We start from the raw sequence: 21,643 nt of genomic DNA on the forward strand, positions 1-21,643 counted from the left end.
ATTAACAGTCCCTCATTTGGCATTGCACCTTGTGATATAAAAACAAAAAACTGTCTCATCGTGGATGACACTAGTCGTAATAGGCAACAGTTGGTAAATAATGCAATTTATCTATTTACAATCCAGTCAATTAATGAACACTATCAGATAACAAAATGAAAATAAAAAATACAATTACAAATAAAATCATTATACCATTGATTATAAATTATAATATAATGGTTTATAAAATAAAAATGTTTAAAATTAATACAAATTAAATATATTTATTCTTCTTATTTTATAAATTTATAACTGAAAAGTTAATTTATATATAGGTAAGTTGGTAGGTACATATCACCTACAAGTAAATACCATTGTACATTTTTCTATTCTTTTAAACATCAATTTTTAGCAATAAGTGATTTAATAGTTAAACTTTAGGTTTTTTCTTCTTAATAGAACCATGATCACTTGAAGAATTTTCTAAAGCACCAATTATACTATCTATTAGAAAATCCTTAGTTCCTCTTGGTATTTCTCTTTTTTTATTTATAACATCATTCTTTAATCCATCTAACATTGATGCCTTTTGATATTTTGATTTTTTATGTTTTTTTGTAGTTTGCTCTTCTACATCAACTTTTGTAATTTTACTAAGTTTTCGTTCTTTCATAATTTTTTTTATTATATAGTTTTCATCATAAATACTGTCATCAGAAAGTTTTGTATTCAACTTTGAGGAGTTACGTTTTTGAGAAAAATTATAAATAGGCATACTATATTTTAAATCTTCAATAGGAATTGTTAAGTGTAAAACATCTTTTCTATTTTCTGATACATATGAGGTAGTTTGTGGAACATGCAATTTTAGTTTTTGTTTTTGTTTTTTATTTTTATTTTTTATTACAGTCAATATTTTGTTTATTAATTTATGTTTTTTATCTTCCTCATTGACTAACAAATTAATATTATTTTGCTTAGAAAAAAGAATTTTTTTTTTTGATTTCAACAAATTTAGAATAAATAATTCATCATTAGAACTTGTGTTTGTTATATTTGTAGAACCTAGGTTTTTATTTAAAACTTTTTCATTTTCCTGTTTCTCATTACTTATTTTGTTTATGAGAGCTAATCCAACATCACTACTAGAATCTTTTTCCAAAATTTGATCTATGTCAGTTTTATTAATATTGGACAATTGAGAAAATGTAGATTTATTATTTACTTCTTTTCTTTTATTATATTTTTTGAATGTTTTTTTGTCTGACAACAAATTATTGCCAAAAGTTTTGTAACAGTTTTCAGTTTCTGATTTATTTATAGGATTTATATTTAATACATTTGAAGATAATTCACAAGACGAATCACTTTCATCAGTGCTACAATATATTTTAAAATTGTTTGTATTTTGTCTTTTGGATACACTTTGTCTAAATTTTGAATGCATTTCATCATCGGAATTACTTTTGTCATTTTCATTTTCTTTACTAAAAAAATGTTCATGCCCTAAATATTTTATAGGGAATTCAATATCTTCACTGCTACTACTATCTGAATCAGATATATTTGAACTCTTTTTAAATTTGTTTTTAGAATCATCTGTATTTTTTTTTTTACTCAAACTTAATGTTGAAGAATTTTTAACTGTTAGTTCATTTGAATCTGAGTAATTATTAAGCATTCCTTCATCTGAATTATGTTTTAACTGAGTAAATGATGTGTTTTCTGTAACTTCTTTGTTGTAAATATAATTAGAATCAACTAAATCTTTGATTGTATTAGTATACAATTTCATCTTATGTGAATTAATTGGGCTTACAATTTTATTTAAATTCCAATCCTATAAAGTAATTTTTGTCTAAATTTACTATCAGTTACATTAGAACCATTTTGCAAACTACTATATTGATTTATTTTATTAACTCCACTAACATTTCCATTATTGTAGACTGAAACCACAAGTAATTTAAATGCATTTTCATTGATATTGTTATTTCTATGATATTTTAAAGATTGAGAAAGTTTATTCTTTGTAAATTGATTAAAAGCTTTAATAGAATTCAATTATTTTTGTTTTCCAATAATATTTTTAACCAAAGGTTTTTGTAATTGTTCTAGTTGCACCTTTCTGATTAAATTAATACTATTTATAAAATGTTCAGAATTATAAATAGTAGTAAAACCATCTAATGGATTTTTATGTATTTTCCAATGGTATTATGGTATTTGTAGCATTCATTCCTCCTGCAATTTAAATAAAATTAAATAAGTACAAACAAAATCATTAATTTTTATTAAAATATTCATAGGCGTAATCTTAGATGTGGGGTATTTGCCCTCTAAAATTTAATGATGGGGGCAAAGATAAATAAATTGTTGGTCCTCTATTGCAGTGATTGTAAAGTGCACCCAAGATACAGGTAAATACAAATTCACTCATGTAAACTGCACCGATTTCTTATCATGTGTGGTAAAAAATGATAAGTAAACTGCAAATTACAATCTCTAATTAAATTGTTACAGCCATATAATATGAATATTAATTATTAATTAAATTAAATTAAAACAAAAGGTGGGCGAGTGGATATCGCTCTGCTGTATAGTAGACATGGAAATGAATATGTCACTATAATGAATGTGTTAAATTTGAATGCAATGATAGGTATCATTGTATACTAAAAACGATTCTGAATGGAGATGATTTGTAAGTCTAGGATAATTAATAGGATATATTATATTATTACCTATATTTAAATTGTAATATATTGTTATTTTACTCGAATTTCATAAAAAAATAAATTTCATATGCTCATAAATTTTTTTTTATATTGACGCTGGAGTTATTTTTACAGTTATTTGAAGAAAAAGTTATGGAGAACCTTGTGTTGGGTTTTTAAACCTTAGATAAAAATTACAAAATTTTTATGAAAATTTCAACTTAAAAATTCCTTGCAAATTTTCGAGATTTTGACATATTTTGTAAACATTTGAGCTTTTAATGCTTATAAACAAAAATTGTGACTAACGATTTTTGGAAAGCCAAAATTATTTTACAAAATAATAGAAGCAGGTAATATATATTATAACCACTCAAAAAACAGAAATCTCAATGGTCTACTTTTGTCCAATCATGGGCATTGTTCAGTCGCAATGATTATTCTTCAAATAATTACACACTTACAATTATAATCAGTTGATGTTGTACAAAACTTAATTTCAAGATTTATTTGTTTTTTTTTTTTGTATTGATAAAGGCCAATAGTATATACTATTAGCCATAGTAAAATTTCATTATTTTTTTTTAATAACTTCAATATTTTTAAGCACAGTGGTATCAATAGCAAAATTAAGTATATTTTTAAATGGTAATCATTATATTTTTATAATATATTCTAGTAAAGATTTTTTTTTTCTATAAATTTAAATGGTCATATTATCAATTTTAGTTTGCTAGTATTATAAATTAATCTTTTAAGGTTTAGTAAGTTAATTAAGAGTAAAATTATTATTAACACGTTGACTGCCATGCAGCTACTAAAATATTTATCATGGGTACGCCAAGGACATTTTTCAGTATCATTATAAATTTGTATATATACTATTGAATTTGAAAAAAAAATGTTAAAATTATATTTATTACATCAAAAAAATTGCAATTATTCCTGCTACACCACAGTGCATTTTCTAGATCATTATTGTAGCACCACAGAAAAGTAAATAATATAAATTTAAATTAATTTACGGCAGCTCTAGGCCGTATGGTCTCCTCACTCTTCTACGAATGATATGGTGCGGCAGCCGGCGGTCTAAAAATTAAGAATACCTAATTATTTTTATATAGACACCAGCGGCTGTATGGCAGTCAACATGTTAAAATAAAATATTATAAATAAATTTTATTTATTAGGTATAGCTAAATTGTTTTTTTTTAAACTCTTTTAATGTAATTTCATATCTTTTTTATAGACTTAAATTAGTAATCTAATTATTACAGATATAAAAAAAGGGTATTCAATTTTGGGATATATGTCTATAAAATAGTTGGCAAACATAGCTCATTAGTTTAATTTTCAAGTACAATCATAAAATAAGTACTATTCTGGAATAATTATAACTAATAAAAATAAATTAATTTTTTTTTAGTTATTTTTACTATAGTAACAAATTACAATAACATATAAACATACTAAACCTTCAAAATATCAACAAAATTTAATATCAGATTTATTAGTTGAAATTGTATTGAACAATTTATTGGATTTATTTTAAAATTAATAATAATTAATAATTAATAAAATTAACCTTCAATTATAGATCCAATTAGAGGTCTAAGTACATAATTATAAATATCAACCTTGGCAGCTACATTGATGCAATGTCTGAAATTAGCTAGAATAAGTTTACTTCCCGGTTTACTTGAACTTATTTTACCAAATCTCATAATCAATCTATTTAAACAGAAAGTATTAACACAAAAAAGTTAAAATACTAAATTTTCTGAGTATTGAAATAAATACAAATAAAATGGTTTAAAAATTATAAAAATATAAACTTACTCTGAACAGTGTGTATATTTTAAATGTTAAAGTACGCTGTTTAAAAGTGCAGTTTCAATATCATCCTTAGAATTCTATTATCAGTATTATCGAGCAGTGATTGGGTCAGTTATTCCCACGGTCTTAGAAGATCTTCTAAGACCGTGGTTATTCCTCTGATAAGTGGATAAGTGATAAGAATTATTGCTGATAAAAGACCAGAATTTAAATAATTTAATGCCTGGAATAAACGAGGCTAGTTTTTCAAGTTTGAAATGTTTGAATAACAAAGTAATTCTAGTAAGCTAGAAAGCTAATAATTTTAGCTTCGTGTAAACAGAGCTAACTTTGTTTTTAAGCTAGCAAGCTAGTGAATATTCTAGTAAGCTAGCATAGTAGCATGGAAAGCCATTCCTAGCCAGAATAACTGGGAATAGCTAGCTTGAAAAACTAGCATCGTGTATTCCGGGCATAATACATCATGGTTTTTGATAGTACCATAGATCATCATTCACTAGATTTATAGCTTTATCCAAAAGTGCTTACTACCTACTAATTTAGTAGTTTGCGAATTCACAAAATACTTCAATATGTAAATGTATAATTCTATAAATTATTTTTATATTTTTAGTTTAGCTTTAGTTCTGAGCATATCATGGTTCTAAGGCCAAATTCAGTTGTAAATTATGTTAATCTACAAATCTAGTTAAGTATGTTCCTATGCGGCTATGTCATTGAAATGTATATTATTTTGTTAAATTAATACATTTTTGTATTATATAGTAATTTCCAATTTTTCCAATATAATAAGGTTTTAATATTAAAAAAATGTACAGTAAAAACACAATTCATTATTTTAGAATTGAAAATAGTAGATACATTTTTTAGAAAAAGTTAATACCGCATGATCAGTATAAAATTATAGTTTAGTTTAGAATATTTCTATTTATAATGTACTGAATAAAATTTGTTTTTATTGACAAATTGAATAAACACTTGAAAATAAGATAAATAAAATATGTTATATCAAGACTATTGTATATATTACCATTGATTATAAATACTTATAATAAATAACTAATAAATTAAATATTTATAATCAATGATATTACTAAGTACAGTAAAAATGAATATCAAATAAAAACTTAATTTAATAAATTTCTTTATGTGTCCAATAATAGTACGTTTTAATGTAATAATTTTATTTTAATATTTTTAATTTGACGACTTGATTACATTTCAATAATATTTTATTATAATACATTAAACAAAAATAACCAAATTTATTATACATTATAAAAAAAGTAAGATACATTGAATACATTTTTTATATTTTAAAGTTTAATTTTTTTTTCCTTCTCAGTTTTTGAATTTAATTTATTCAATTCACGTTTCCTTTTATTGATAGCACTTCTAGGATCATATATTTCAAACCAATCGTCATCTTTTTTATTTGCATCTTTTGCTAGTACAGCATCTTCCTTCTGAAATTGAAGTGGATGGCTTTTCCTAAAGTTAAAAAAATATATTGTAAGCTAATTATAATACAAAATCAAAAAGTATAATAAAAAATAATATTCATTCAATTTAAAAAATTTACCAATCATCATCTTCTTCTGTTTCAGATTTTGATTTTGTTTCGGGTTTTTCTTGGCTTGATTGTATAGCATTATGTAATTTATTTTTGAATTGTTCTAAAAGACTAAGAGCAAATTCTTCTCTATTTGAACCTAAAATAATAATCATAAAATAAATAATTTTTAAAATTATTAACAATTATAATTTATAATATGTGATACCTTTTTTTGGAATTTCATTTTTTTTAGAAGAATACTTTTTTATATCTTCCAAATATTGATGCTTAAGTGGATCAATAGGCACTAATGGTATACTAGGTGTATTGTCTATATCTAGGTCTTTTTTTTTATCTTTTTTTTTTTTTGAAAGTTGAGATTTGATTTGATTTATTTCTTTCCGGATTTCTTCTCTAATAATAAAATAAGCAAATTTTAAGTTTATATAATACAAGTTAAAATATTTTAGTTTTAACGGTATAATTTAAGATTTGAGCAGAGAAATGAATACATTGATTTGACAATTATGTGTTTTTTTGTGTTTGTATATATGATTAGTAGCTAAAATAATGCTTTGATTTTCAGTCTTAAGGGTTATTTTGAACAGTTTATATAATACATATGATTACACAATTCATTACAGCCAACAAACTTAATCAAATTATTTGTAGATATAAATTAGTAATCATTAATCTAGTATAAAAATATTTAATGACGTTAATTGTAAAAATGTTAATAGATGTCAGTACCAATTGATTATTATGGGCAATAATAAATATGATACATAATATTATTATTTATAAGTACCTATAATATGTAATATATATTATATTTATTGCATACATTATATATTTTTTAATTAAATATTAATTTAATAAAATGCTTCAATTTTTAACTTGGAGGGTGATTATAGATAATATATTGGATCTAGTTTATACTTTAGATAGGTCACAATTAAAAATTCCCAGTATTTTTCAAAATAACCAAAAAAACCCAATAAAAAATTAAGGAAAAATGGGAATTTTTATACTAATCTAGTAATTGACCAAATTGATTTTATTTTATTGGTATAACTCGAATATTAATTACTACTTGAAATCGTCACCAAATGTTTATATATTATAATTAACTACAATCAATAAATTTTCCATTATTTTAGTGATTTTTTTATAAATGTTGATAAAAAATTATTCGTAGAGTAAAAATGCTTGAGGTACCCTATTAGCTTTTCTCCCAATAACAAAATTACATATATTCAATTAACAGTCTTATTTGATTATTCGTTAGGGCTTTAATCCGATGACTGATGAATAATCGAAGTTCCTCTGTACCTAGGCCGTAACTGAAAAGAAGTTCCTGGGGAGGGGAGAGTTGTCCAATAATTTTTTTTAACATACATACCGAACATTTATAGTCAATAAATTATATTCAACACTAAAATGTTTCTACTTTTAAAAATGTCAGAGAGTGGGGAGGTCCAGACTCTCAAACCCTCCCCTCAGTTACAGCCTTGCACTATACAATGATTTATCATTGAATTCAAATTTAACACATTCATCACAGTAACCTACGTTAAGCAGAATGTTACTTAAATGTATTTGTTAATAAGCATACAAATATTAAATAAATTTTACAGAAAAAAAAGTTCATATTATCATTTATCACCATTGGTTATAGAATAAAATATTTAAATACTAAATTTATAATTACGCTTTTCTCTTTTTCTCTTCTTTTAGATCTTTTCCAAGTTCATAATCATCAGAATCTTCTTCATTAGATTGTTCAACTGATTTAGGTACACTTTTTTTATGTTTACTATTAGATGACAATTTTAACCGAACATCATCAATACTTATTCTTAATAAAAAATAAAATTATGTGTTTTAGTATAATTATAGGTGTACAAATTAATATTAAATATATTTTACTTTGATATCTGATCACTAGAAGGTATAGCTATGTCATCTGTAAGTTCATTATCTACAACAGCAGGTTCTGAACTTAACAGAGGATCCTTAAGAACATCATGAGTTGATTTTGGTCTACCACTAAACTCCTTAACAACATCAATAAGTTCTTCTTCATCTTCTTCAGCTTCTTCACCAAATGATAAAAGTTTAAAATTTCTAAAACGTATAAGTAAATTTTATCTTGGGGAATAAATACATACGTCATATATTAAATGGTATATTAAAACATCTATACTCTGTTTAAATGAAGAAATATACTTGGTGGCTGACTTATGAGCAGGGACGTTACTTACTATACAGTGAAATGATAGGTTTCTAGATGGTAAACTCAACAAGGGTGACAATGGGTGTTGCTTTACTGCCGTCTAATGAAAACTTCCTGCTACCGAGTATGTTTCTTAAGTTAAACAGAATATAGAAGATGTTTCAAAGGTCATATAGACTTACTTGACACCAATAACCTCTTTTTTTTTTGAAAGTTTTTCAATTTTTTCACTCTTTTTTTCAACTCTAGGAACAATATCAGGGAAAGGATTATTTAGTACTATAGTTTTTAGTATTTTTTGATCATAAACTGGTTTATCTTCCTATAAATAAAATGTTTAAGATTAATAAATGTTAAAATAATGTAATAAATAAGAGTTTAAAATGTTTAAATACCGTATCCACAAGAGTTTCATTTAATTTGGTTAAATTAAAGATAGTGTCACCAGCAACTTTTCCAAATATTGTATGTTTGGATTGTAGTTCTGGAGTAGATCCTAAAGTAAAAAAGAATTGAGATCCATTATCATCTTTTCCGGCATTTGCCATAGCCACCAAACCACGTCGATTAAACCGAAGACGTGAATGTATTTCATCCTAAAAACACTTTTTCTTAATTTTCATGAAATAGATAATAAACATTACTAAATCAAATAAAATAATTACTTTAAATGGATGGCCATAAATTGATTCACCACCCGCTCCAGTTCCAGTTGGATCTCCACCCTGAGCTATAAAACCCTTAACAATACGATGAAACAAGACTCCATCATAATATCCTTCAATACATAATTGAACAAAATTTCTACAAGCTTTTGGTGATTCCCTTGACCATAATTCAATTTCAATATCTCCAAATGAAGTTTTCAGCACAACCTTAAAGCAATATATTTAATATTTAAATAATTTTATTAACAATATTTCATCATTTTTAATACTTATAATCTATTTAACATTTATCAATATAATTTGTGTGTTTATAAAATGCATAATAATTATAATATTGTAATTATTTTGTTATTTCTTAAAATTATTTATATTTTTGTTTTAATATTATTCAAATTTCATTACAATATTTCAGTAAAGAAGAAGAAGGGTATATTATGAAAAAAAAATATTCATTAGGACATTAGAACTCAAAGGAAATATACCTTACTCAATGGCATAACAAAGATTTTAAAATTGGGAGGGGGGCAAACCCAAAATACTAAAAAAACATAATCAAACATTGACAATAACGGTTAATTTTTACATTAAATTGATACAGCCTATGGGGGGAAGACATGGTCAACTGCCCCCCAGGGCTATGCCACTGACCTTACATTTAATAACTGTTAAGTAAAATTAAATTAATATAAGCTTCAGTCCATGGTATAATATTTTAAAAGTAAATAAGATAAAATAAAACAACAATATTACTTTGCCAGAAGTAGGAGGTTCTTGTATATAAATATTACTCATTTTATAAACCTCAAAGGATTATTTAGATTTTGTCAAACAAGTAAAAATACAATTAATTTAATTTAATGAATTATTAATATCTATTATAAAATAATAAATATATATTTTGTGATTTTTAGACTCAATTGAACATCATTTCAGCCAAAACTTCAGGTCTAGGTTTTTTTGATTATAACACAAAATAATAAAACATTGGTATTTAAATATTGTAAACAAAAATAATAATAAATTTTATGCTTATCAATAAATAATATTCGTGTTATTAAAATAAAAATTATCAGAATAACGATTATCTTTCATAGAGTACGTCGTATATATATATATATATTGGTGATTTTACTATCTATAAAGTACCAATGATATCAGATATTTCGTTGATAAGGAAATTATAATTTATTTTCCCATAGAGTATACTCTATGCATTTTCCACACCAATTTTAATTTACCTTATTCATTATTGTTCTATTTGTTCTGTCATCTGTCTTCTGTTCTTACTGCTTAATATGATTATATATTTATTGTATTCATAATTTATAATTATTTGACTAAATTTGATTAATGACTTAATGGTTAATAATTTAGTAATTACTAAATTGGTGGGTTTAAATGTCAAATATTTTTCATAATGAATATGAATTAAGAATTAATACTTTTTTTTACAATTTACAACATTCATGAATAGAAATTATAAATGGTTCAATATTATTTAGTTGCATATAAGTAGATGACAAATTATAATCTCGCTAAGTAACAAAAAATATGAAACATATAATCAAAATTACCAATTTTCAACTTTTAGATGTATACACATCATTGGTTATTAATTTACCTATCTCAGTTAAATTATTCAAATTATTTAGTGATTGTAAGTATTTAGTTAAACATTATGGTTAGGTCTATTTATATTTTTTACTCATAGAATTGTTTTATTAATATTTTTCATAGTTTCAACATTAATTATCAAAATAAAAAATACTTTATAATATAGACTTTAAATTGTAATAGTTAATAAATCTATAACAAAAATAGAATAATAAGTAGATGAGAGTAAAATTATATATTTTTATTTCCAGAAACTAATAAATTTTGTAGACAAAAAACTGAAAAAACAAACAATTATGATTAATGGTAGTACAATTAACTACATTTTTTAAACATTTTAAACTTCAACAATAATAAAAGTATACAAAGTATTAAGTATTAGTTTCTAAAAAACTGTTAATGATTTTTCAAACAACAAACTCAAATCTTCTTCCGATTGTTCTCTTGGAGCAAGCTTTGTAATTCTATGCTGTGGTAATGTACCTTTTACTAACCCTGGTATGTCATCTTTAGTGTAACCAAGAGCTGACAAACCGTTATCAATTTTCATGTCCTGCATGTATCCTCGAATAACATCAGCTAATAACTTCCCCGCATCTGCATTTTTAACATTACTGACATCAGCACCCAACAATTTAGCACCTTCAATGTGACGTTCTGGACTAGCTGTAGATGTGAACTCGAACACTGCAGGTCCAGACATAATTACACTTAACCCATGGGGAATAATTGGATGATCAGTAATGTAGTCAGTAGCTTGATATTTTTTAACATTTCCTGAAATTGGATATGACAGTGCATGACACAAATGGACACCTGCGTTACCAAAACCTACACCAGCCATTGTAGAGGCTAAGTGCATACTAGAACGTGCTTCAAAGTCTTCAGGATCATATACAGCCCTTTTGAAGTACTTCCTAATGACATCCAATGCATATCGAGCCCAAACATCTGAAATAGGATTACGTCCCTGGTATGCAGGTCTTAAAATTGGATTGGTTGGACGTGGTGATCTTTCATTGTATGGTACAGCTGTAAATGATTCTAATGCATGGCCAAATACGTCAAAACCACTAAAAGCACAAACTCTTTCTGGCTGACATAATGCGTGCAAGGGATCGACAATACCTAGAGTAGGTCTTAATGCTCGATTTGCAATACCAGTTTTAGCCTTCAACTTTTCATAATCAAAAATACAAACACCAGTAGTCTCACTTCCAGTACCAGTAGTGGTTGGTACAGCAATCAACGGTTTTAATGGCACAGTGACTGGTTTTCCTTTCCCAATTGGAGGATTTACATAATCCAACAACTCAGCTTCTGGATCAGAATAGTACAGGTTGGCTGCCTTACAGGTGTCCATGACAGAGCCACCTCCAACTGCTATGAATGCATCAAATTCCAAATTACGTACAAAGTTTGTTGCGGCTTCAAGACTTTTCTCGTTAGGTTCCACTCTGATTTTATCATAAAGGTCATATTTTATACCATTTTTGGTAAGCGAATCCAGAACAGCCTTTACTGGCGGCAAGTTCACTAAGTTTGAATCAGTCATAACACACACCCGTTTTGCTTGCATATTAACCATATCCATACCCAGCTCTTTGGTGACACCAGGGCCATATCGAATAGTAGAGCATGCCATTTCAAAAGCGTATTCTTTTTGATCCACGCTAGTACTGAGCCTTGAAGGTAGAGCACCTAAATTTGAATGAGAGGGACATCTACATGATACTGAGTTCAATGTATCCATTAAGCTAATTACTCTGGACCTCATACTGACGTTTCTGAAAGAAAAAAATAGCAAAAAATAACATTATTATAAATAGTACACAGAAAAAATTTGATATAGCTTACCTCCAAGCCTACAAATACAAATAGTAATTAATTTCTAAATGGCACTCTTCAGCAGTTCAATCAAAACTGATCTCCGGCCACCACAATTAATAGAATAAAAACGTGTAGATATGATCACTCAGTCACTGATGTAAATTGTAAGGTATGAATTAATTACAGACACTAAAATTTAAATGTCTTTGAAGAACAGACTGCAGTCACGTTGAAAATAAAATAATTGATAACAATATCAATAGGTTTCAACAGGTATTGGCAATAAGTAAGTTTTTTTTTTTATAAATGTATATTGTGTAATATACTAATATATATTAAAAAAAAAAAAAATAGTACCTATTATGAATAATCAAATTGCTCTGTTTACGTCAAACGATGTTATAAATAATCATTGTATAGATAGATGTAGCCATTAAGTACAGAACTTTACAATATGTCCAATCTGTAGGATAATAACAGATCATTTTTTCATTTTTAAATAAAGTGTAATCTCGATATTTAAACGCTTTGATTAATATGTAGTTGTAGTATAACATAAAAGTTTACAATTCTTAGTCCCAAATTAATGAAGTTTGACCCGTTAAAACAATACATATTATTATAGTATAGTTGATATATTTTATTTAATCATATTTTTCACATGAATTACTCTGTAGAGTATGTAGTATGTGCCTACTACTCATATATTACTCTGTAGTACATGTTATAACCATTGGGCATTGACCTAATGGCAAATACCGTTTATCATTTAATAATTTCCATAACTCGTATCGACATCATGATTATAGTGCTTGCATTATACTAATTAGGTACCTACGTCAAGTGGAATAAAAACAAAAATTCTGTTTATGAAATGTTTTTATTGTTGGTTTTATAATATTACTTATTAGGTAGGTACCTATGCACTTTTGACTTTTCGTTTTAATCAGTGCCTATGCTGATAAAATTTAAAACAAACGATAAAATTGTAGTACCTACCTACTAAATTAGTTATTACCTATGTGCTATGATGGTCAATGCTTAATACTAAAATACCTACTACATATAAATTATGATAGGTAAATACTAAATATTTTATTTGCTGTTATATGTGATACGTGAATTTCGGAAAAAACTATTTAAAAAGTAGCTAGTAGATGTACCTATAAGATAGATAGATTATAAATTGTAAATAGGTAAATATAATTTTTTAGGTACATACTTTCTATTTAAAATAATTGTATAAGATAGTATTATACAATCCAATTACCTTATTACCTATAATAAAATATTTAATTAAATTTAAAAAAAAAAACGTTTTTAAATAATACATCTGTTATAAAGCAAAGGCTTATATTATTCAGCAAAAAATATTTATATATAAAATAGACTTATTATTATCTGAAAAAAATATCGGTGGGAACAAAAATACAATATACCTAATTACCTATGCCCAATTAATATCCTACATTATTTTAACATGTTAATTATTTTTTCTAACAATAGAAAAAATTCTAATCAAAATTTAAAATACCTCTTAATTTCACCTAAAATGTGTGTGTATTAAATAATAAATATAAATATCGAAAAAAATTATTTTTAGGTATATAGGTTCTTACCAAAGTAGCTTTTCGTATTAATACAATTTAAAATATTATGACTAATAGACATTATATTTAAGTATATATTCCTATCGTTTCTATGGTATATATGGTATTCCATTACGACCCATGCATCTCGGACGGACGTGGAGCTGAAAAATCTTTGACGAAGGTCCTAGGTACCTACAAACGACTAAAACACTTGAAAAAAAACTATTAAAATAACAAATTAAAATAGATACGTACCATATTATACTGAATATTGATATATTATTATAATTCTAATTATTTTATTGATTAATAATAGATAGGTACTTGAGATGGGTACCTGCATGATTGCATCGCATATTCGTTGTATTCTAAAGCATCTGAAGTACAATTACGTGACGACTAGAAAAAAAAATGTCTCTCGACACAATTTGCGAGATTTCTCAGACGAGATCCCACGTAGGTATACATATAATTATGTATAGCTAGTAGTTACATATACTAACCATATGTAGGTACCTTGGTACCTACATATATAAGATATATTATAATGGTTACAATTTTTACTATTCATAAACTCGTGACATGGCAAAATTTGTTAAAGTATAAATGTACCTGCAACCTCCATATCTATATTTTATATATAGGTAGTGTTTGAAAAACTAATCAAGCACAGAAATGTTTAATGCGAAAGTTTGCGTTGCGAAGTTATAATTGATGATCGAGAATGCCATCTACATATGCTTTCATCATTGATTATCTGCCAAACTCATAACTCAAAATGTGGTTAGTCCTATTATTATATATTTATATAGATATCTTACCTACGTATGCGGTATATATACTTGAGAATTGCAAAGAACTGATAATGAAATCGAATAGGAATAAGAGACTGCACTACTACAGCATATCATATTTATTGTTATTTATTACAGACTATAATGACGTATCCGATATAAATATAAATTATTATTGTGGGTTTAATATTTATATTGAACTATAGCTGGCCTGGTAAACGTTGTTTCGAGAGTAGTTCAGACGTTCAGAGTATTGTTGCCATCAGTATTCTACTTATATTCCAAATTTTAGCAAATATACCTACGGTCTCGAATGGTCACGAGTTCATACAAAAATTTCATCAATAAAAGCACTTTCAATTTTTCTCAAATTTTCAATTTTTAGGAGAACTTTTCTTATTTTTCTTTCCGTAAAAGCCTTATTTTAACTATGACAAACATTTTTTTTTTAAAACAAGACCAATTGGTCCATCCATTTTATTTTTTATATATATTTAGTTTGTTGACTTAAAAGTGATCATAGGTATATCGTATATTATTTATACAAATTCAAGGTTTAAATTTATTTTGTTTTCTAAAAAAATACTACCTATTGAGCAAGAAAAAAACCTAGTTGAAAAAACAGATACCTACACATTATACAACATTTTTTTAAACATCTAAAAATCTTCTACATATATACATATAGTGTACTCAGTAGTAAATTCAATATAGAGGCTGAGGCGCCCCCTTGACAATTATATTATATTTTGTAAAGTCTATCATAAAATTCTAAATATGTATTATGTTTATACAATTATATAATATTAAAAATGTTGCCCCCCCACAAAAAAGTCCTAAATTCATCACTGAGAGTGCTATATAGACATATAGTCTATATGACATATTACTCTGTTTAACATAGTATTTTTGTAAACATCAAACCGATGTAATATTAATTATCTAGGAGCGAAGACCCTGAGCCTCCATAGAATCAGCATATACTAATATAAATTTCGTTATAAGTTATAACTATTATAATATTTAATAAACGATGTATAATGTATATACACATAAAAACTACCACAGGACTGTCGACTGTGTAGGTACTTGAATTGTTTCTCGGTGGGGCGCTGATCATCTAATTTAATTATCTATGACAGATGTTAGATGTCATAATAGATTTTGTAGGAGAGAGGAGTAAAGGACCAACCGTGGAATACTGGTACCGGGCTATGAATCTATAATTAGATCTATAATGATGAATACATGAATAAATACGATGATAAAAATAATAAAGAATGTATAAATTTGTACATACATATAATATAATATATATAATAATAAATAATTATTATATTACCCTTGCAAGTTGCAGTTTCTGTTATTTAAATAAAAGGATGTTAGGTATCTCTATGTACGATGTCCTAGTATTTTTTAAATACTTCGATCCACTGAACTATTAACACTACGAACTAATATGATTTGAATATTTGATCAGATATAATTATTAATTTGATCGCTGTACGTTTTTATAGTTATTTCTAAACTAAAGTTATATAGTCTATTAACTATACCTAGATTTAAATGTATAATATGTTCTAATATCTAATAGGCACCTATGACCTTTATATGTTTAGCTGTATAGGTTCCTGTAATAAGGCACCGATTACCGGTGCAATAACCAATTGTCTATTTTTTAATTATTTTCAACTACCAATCTGCTATAAAACTTTTTAATAGTAATTGATAAATTAACTAAAAATTTTTAAATGAACATCACTCTCTAACCCCCGTTTAAAGTTATTTTATTGCTTATATAGTATCAATGTTATCTCAATGGTTCCTTAAATTGTTTTGAATTCCTCTTCTAGATCTGTTGTTATTAATATATTAAAGCTTTTTGAATTTGCTGGATTTTTAACTTGATTTTAATGTAATTACCTACGTTTTCAGTTAAATTTTTCTTTTTCTTTTTATATGTATCGTTACTATTCGTTAGTAACTGATGTTTTATTTTTTATTTATAAATATAATTATAGTTGTAATCGTTGAGCTGTATTGATTTAGATTATGTTGGAAACTATTAAAGAAAAAAAAAAGAAAAAACTCAATACCTAGTCAATACTTGGTATTTATTTATTATTTTTTTTGTAAGAATAATATAGCCATATAGGTACATAAATTAAAACAATTTAAAAATGGTAGGAAAATTGGTAAGTACCGTTCTTCTGTACATTAAGTGTCAACTGTTAAATGGATTACTGTAATGGAAGTGTTAAATTTTAATTTAACAATATACCATTATATTATACGAAAAACGATTTTGAACTAAGACTGTCTGTCAGCCTATATCAAAGTATATTTCATGACATGTTTTTTAAGTTTTTTTTTAATATACGTACGTTCGTTTATTTTAGTTTAAATATTACAGTACCTACTACCTTGATTGATATAAATTTTTTCGAAAATGTCACATTTATTTTATTATTAGTAATGATGAGTTATTATATTAATATTTATTTATGCCAACTTATGTAACTCAATATTTAGTAACACATTTCTGTATATACCGTAAAACAAAAAAAATAGACTCGTAGTATAAATAGATAATATCTTGAAATATTATTGCTATCAGAAACCATCTTCATTTTCGAAAATCGAAGCATGTTTATTGCCCTAAAAGTTGATGGCTGGAAATAAAAAATAAAAATGTAAAATCAATACATTATCATTACTCCGCTCAGCATCTAAAGTGATTGTTTTATATTTCATACTTATGAAATTATATGGGTAGTTATACAAATCATCAATCAATAACGACAAAATATGTAATTTTTATTAAATGTATTTGTAGACAGGTACCTACTAATATTTATTAGTACCTACACTGGCTACACTAGTATAATAGTATACTAACTACCGCCTACTTCTACCTATGTAATGAATCATGATACATTGGTATTTGATATATACTGTCAACTGTGATATATATAGCGATATCACCAATCACCATACATAGGTAGATATAAGTAGATACCTTCCTATAATAACTGGTTAACTGGCTGTCTGGCTATACAAATTAGTAACACGGAATATAATAATTAGTTAGTACTTTACTATGATGTAATTGAAATATACAAGCATATTATATTATATACCTACGATCTATGATAGATCATCTATCTACTACCTACACATAATGATATAATATTATTGAGTATGAAATATAATCACAAGCAGGTAAACAACATTACCTTACCTACGAGCAATCTATATAATATACAGGTACTTACCTATATAAATATAACGTACTAGGTAACGTAAGTAAACAATTATTTATTATTATTATATATTGGCGTATCGACTTATCTATATATATATATACATGTATTATGTGTTATGTATAATATTGGACTAGTTTTTTTACATTCTGTTGTAAATGTTGTAATAGTAATATTCATAATGCGCCTGTAAAAACTATACAGGAAACAGGAATATATATTATAGTTAATTATTATTATTATATATATATATATATAATATATACCTAATATTTACCTGCGTTATGGCTATAGTATATATATACCTATATTCAATTATAACTTATACGCTTATAGTTAAGTACTTATAAGTCTAAGTTTATAGTGTTTACCTACTTTCATAGATGTATCATTGATTATAAATACTATATTTATAATCAATGGATGTACTAACCTACGCTACTACCTACATCCGCAAGGCTGTACTCAAACAAAATTTTTAGAGGGTGAGTAGGGAATACAAATCTTAAGAAGTGGTGCATAAAATAATGATAAATTAATTTCTATGTTTTCGTAATGCGAGAAAATGTTGGGTGGGGGGTTAACCCCGTAGGTACGGCTTGTACGTATATTGTAAAGTGTAAAGTTGTCTAATAATTTCGTTTTCTCAATTATAAGCTTATTTCTCAACATATATATTGACTATAGTCATGTTCGAGTAAACTTAACTTGAATAGAGTGTAGTAAATAATATGTTATAATATTATATAGTATAGGTATTAGTAATATTATCTTCCTGATTTATGATTTATATATTTTGGTATATTTAGGTAGGAGGTGATCGAAGTGATTACCCACCAGTTCCCGTCTCAAGCTTAAGTTTTTAACGTAATTATTTCATAGTTCATTATTCGTATTTCGTAAGACATCATAGATATCATGTTTGCCCTTTAAAAATCACTCCCTCCCACGTTATCTTGGCCTAGATCCGCCCCTGCGAGTAGATTTTAACCGCCATCAAAATGACGCCAGTTTCACACTTCACTATGGTTTTATAGACATTGATGGTTGATTGAACAAAAAAAAAATATTTCACCCCTATACCGATGTCGTCTTAATGTGTTATATAGATGCTATGCTGCAATGCTGCAGAATAACATCTCTACAATACACAATTACAATAACACGCCTTACCCACAAAATCCATCACAATTATATAAACCCAAAATTATATATATAGTAAGTGGATGAGTAAGACTAGCTACTAGTTATGAACTATATAAGTACACGAGCGTGGACCGTATTATAGTATATACATATTATATTATATAGTATTATAGTGAATAACTATATAGGTATATACATTTTATTTGTGGTTCCTGTCGTCTTCAATTGTGACAAAAACTGACAAACCATATATATATATATATATATATATATATATATATAGGATTGTACCATTATAATAATATTATACATTATGTGAATACAACAATATAATATAATATATAAATGACTATACGACCCATCAAGTCCCTAGTGATCTTCATCGACAATAATAAGACGTGTACCGACGGTACTTTTAAGACTATAAAGGTTATACCCGAGGCGGGTGGCAAAAAATAATAATGCCTACGGGAACCCATTATATTATATAGTATATATTATTGACTGTTGTTGCTGTATATACCACGAATCTATAGGACAAAAAGGCGCCGTACATAAATTATACCTGAACATAAAGGTTCACATTATACCTCTACTAGGTATATCTGCAGTCTATTCACCATCATATTATATTTCAGTCCGTATTTTTTGAATCGTTTGTGTCTTTGTGATATAAATTATAACACTCATTGTATTATATCATCCTACAATATAATACATTTATCTGTTCCGTGTATGGACTGCGAAGACGACAATAATACAAACTTAATACTGCAGGCGTCACCATAATGCGCCCCGGCGACGCCATTTCACCATACAAAATTATGTAGGCATATACATATATATTATGTAGCAGTATAATGTTTGTATTATGATATGCACTTGAAATTTTTATGTTACCGGAACAAAATGAAAACACGCAGAAACAACGAAAAACCAAAATTTACTTTCAGAAACCAAAACTAATATTTTATCATTTTTCTTTTTTTTTTTTTTTATTGATCATATAAACTCGACAGCTATGGCGGCCATTAGGTAGTTACAATTTAAATTAGATTGAAGTATTTACAGTTTTTACAAATATTTTTTTTTTACAATAGTATAACATTATAAAGAAATTGGTTTAATCACCTCGAGTATCGCTATATTGCTTGGCCGTATATACATATGGAACATGTGTTTGGTAACCTCAATAATATATCCTTGTTTCGAAGTATTAGTGAGATTCCCACTTGGTCTTGTGTCTTATAGGCATCTGTGTAGACTTCTTGGTATCACGTTTCATTTAAAATTGAAATGCAACAATGAGTAAATTCCCATCTTTTGTCCATTATAAATGTATTCATTGGTAAAGCTATATAATATCTTTCTTTAATTTATAAAGAACTGCGAGGAATGTGCAGTACCTAGTGTTGATTTTTTTTGTGAAGCGAAATCTAAGATTTTTGTCCCAACCATCTACCCAGTTTATATGATAAACCCATTTGAGAAATGAAGCTTAATTAATAATTAGATAGTTAATTATTATAATTTATAGTGAAGGTTAATACTTAAACAACTCGTAACATGAAATTGTATGAATAATTATTAATTATTTAATATATTTTCTAAATTAAATATTTATTTCATGTTAATGTAAATACTTAACGTTCAACTAAAAGTATATGTATATATATTTAACAATGTTGAAATTTTATAGAAAACCCGATTCCGGACTTAAGCGGTAACATAATACATTAATATGTATATTATATTAAAATAACTGGCAATAGTCAAAACTCAAAAGGTGTACATAAATTATAAATCATTCGCAGGACGTAAATTTAGTTGGGTTACTTTTAACTATTTATTGCTAATCGTAATTAAATTGTAAATCAAGTGATTAAGGTATAGGTACGTAATATATTTAATAACATCACAAAAGTAGGTACACAACACATGCTTAATATAGACATTACACATTTTTTATGTATACATACGCTTTGTATTACTCGTTTAAATTTTCGACGGATAAAGAGACCGTTTTGCCTTATTTTTAAAATATATAATATTTATATAGAACGTTCGACAGCCGACCTACATATATACACATTACACACACAACACACTGCACATGTATTATGTACACTGTATAGCTATTATTACCTGTATACAACTGTAAAAAGTACTACATAAAAAGCATATACAGAGTATTTTATACCATGTTCAACACCCTTTTTTCTTCTTTAAAACGCATTTATTGAAATTCTAATGTTTGAAATTTTCATGTATATTTTAAAATATTTAAATTTTTTGTAGGCATTCAGGAGTTTCCTGTAGTGGTGATACAGACTTCTTTTTTACAAATACGAACTTCACTATTTTATTAACATTTTTTTAAGTAGATTTTTAGAGTACATTGATGTAGGTT

At 26.2% G+C, this 21,643-nt stretch overlaps 3 protein-coding genes across 4 annotated transcripts; all 3 read right to left on the bottom strand.

Annotated features, from left to right (window-relative positions):
* Positions 1–246: 246 nt before the first annotated feature.
* Positions 247–4,668, bottom strand: LOC132922786 (uncharacterized). The gene is made up of 3 exons (XM_060986481.1): positions 4,539–4,668; positions 4,285–4,430; positions 247–2,226 (listed from the first exon to the last, which is right to left on the bottom strand). The coding sequence occupies exon 3, from the start codon at positions 1,775–1,777 to the stop codon at positions 413–415; it is 1,365 nt and encodes a 454-aa protein (XP_060842464.1). The 5' UTR covers positions 1,778–2,226; positions 4,285–4,430; positions 4,539–4,668; the 3' UTR covers positions 247–412.
* An 803-nt stretch (positions 4,669–5,471) lies between these two features.
* On the bottom strand, positions 5,472–10,256 carry LOC132922459 (spliceosome-associated protein CWC27 homolog). Of its 2 annotated transcripts, none has more exons than XM_060985996.1 (9): positions 10,233–10,256; positions 8,992–9,201; positions 8,722–8,922; positions 8,509–8,648; positions 8,020–8,217; positions 7,802–7,948; positions 6,317–6,504; positions 6,118–6,247; positions 5,472–6,026 (listed from the first exon to the last, which is right to left on the bottom strand). In XM_060985996.1, the coding sequence occupies exons 1-9, from the start codon at positions 10,239–10,241 to the stop codon at positions 5,852–5,854; spliced, it is 1,398 nt and encodes a 465-aa protein (XP_060841979.1). In that variant the 5' UTR covers positions 10,242–10,256; the 3' UTR covers positions 5,472–5,851. The 2 variants fall into 2 exon arrangements, with proteins under 2 accessions (XP_060841979.1, XP_060841977.1); XM_060985994.1 differs by lacking the exon at positions 10,233–10,256 and adding an exon at positions 9,745–9,990.
* Positions 10,257–10,834: 578 nt separating this feature from the next.
* Positions 10,835–12,685, bottom strand: LOC132921071 (hydroxyacid-oxoacid transhydrogenase, mitochondrial). The gene is made up of 2 exons (XM_060983901.1): positions 12,466–12,685; positions 10,835–12,395 (listed from the first exon to the last, which is right to left on the bottom strand). Exon 2 carries the CDS (start codon positions 12,383–12,385, stop codon positions 10,994–10,996), a length of 1,392 nt encoding a protein of 463 aa, XP_060839884.1. The 5' UTR covers positions 12,386–12,395; positions 12,466–12,685; the 3' UTR covers positions 10,835–10,993.
* Positions 12,686–21,643: the final 8,958 nt, after the last annotated feature.

Source organism: Rhopalosiphum padi, chromosome 2 (genome assembly GCF_020882245.1).
Source record: "Rhopalosiphum padi isolate XX-2018 chromosome 2, ASM2088224v1, whole genome shotgun sequence".
NCBI classification, from domain to species: domain Eukaryota; kingdom Metazoa; phylum Arthropoda; class Insecta; order Hemiptera; family Aphididae; genus Rhopalosiphum; species Rhopalosiphum padi.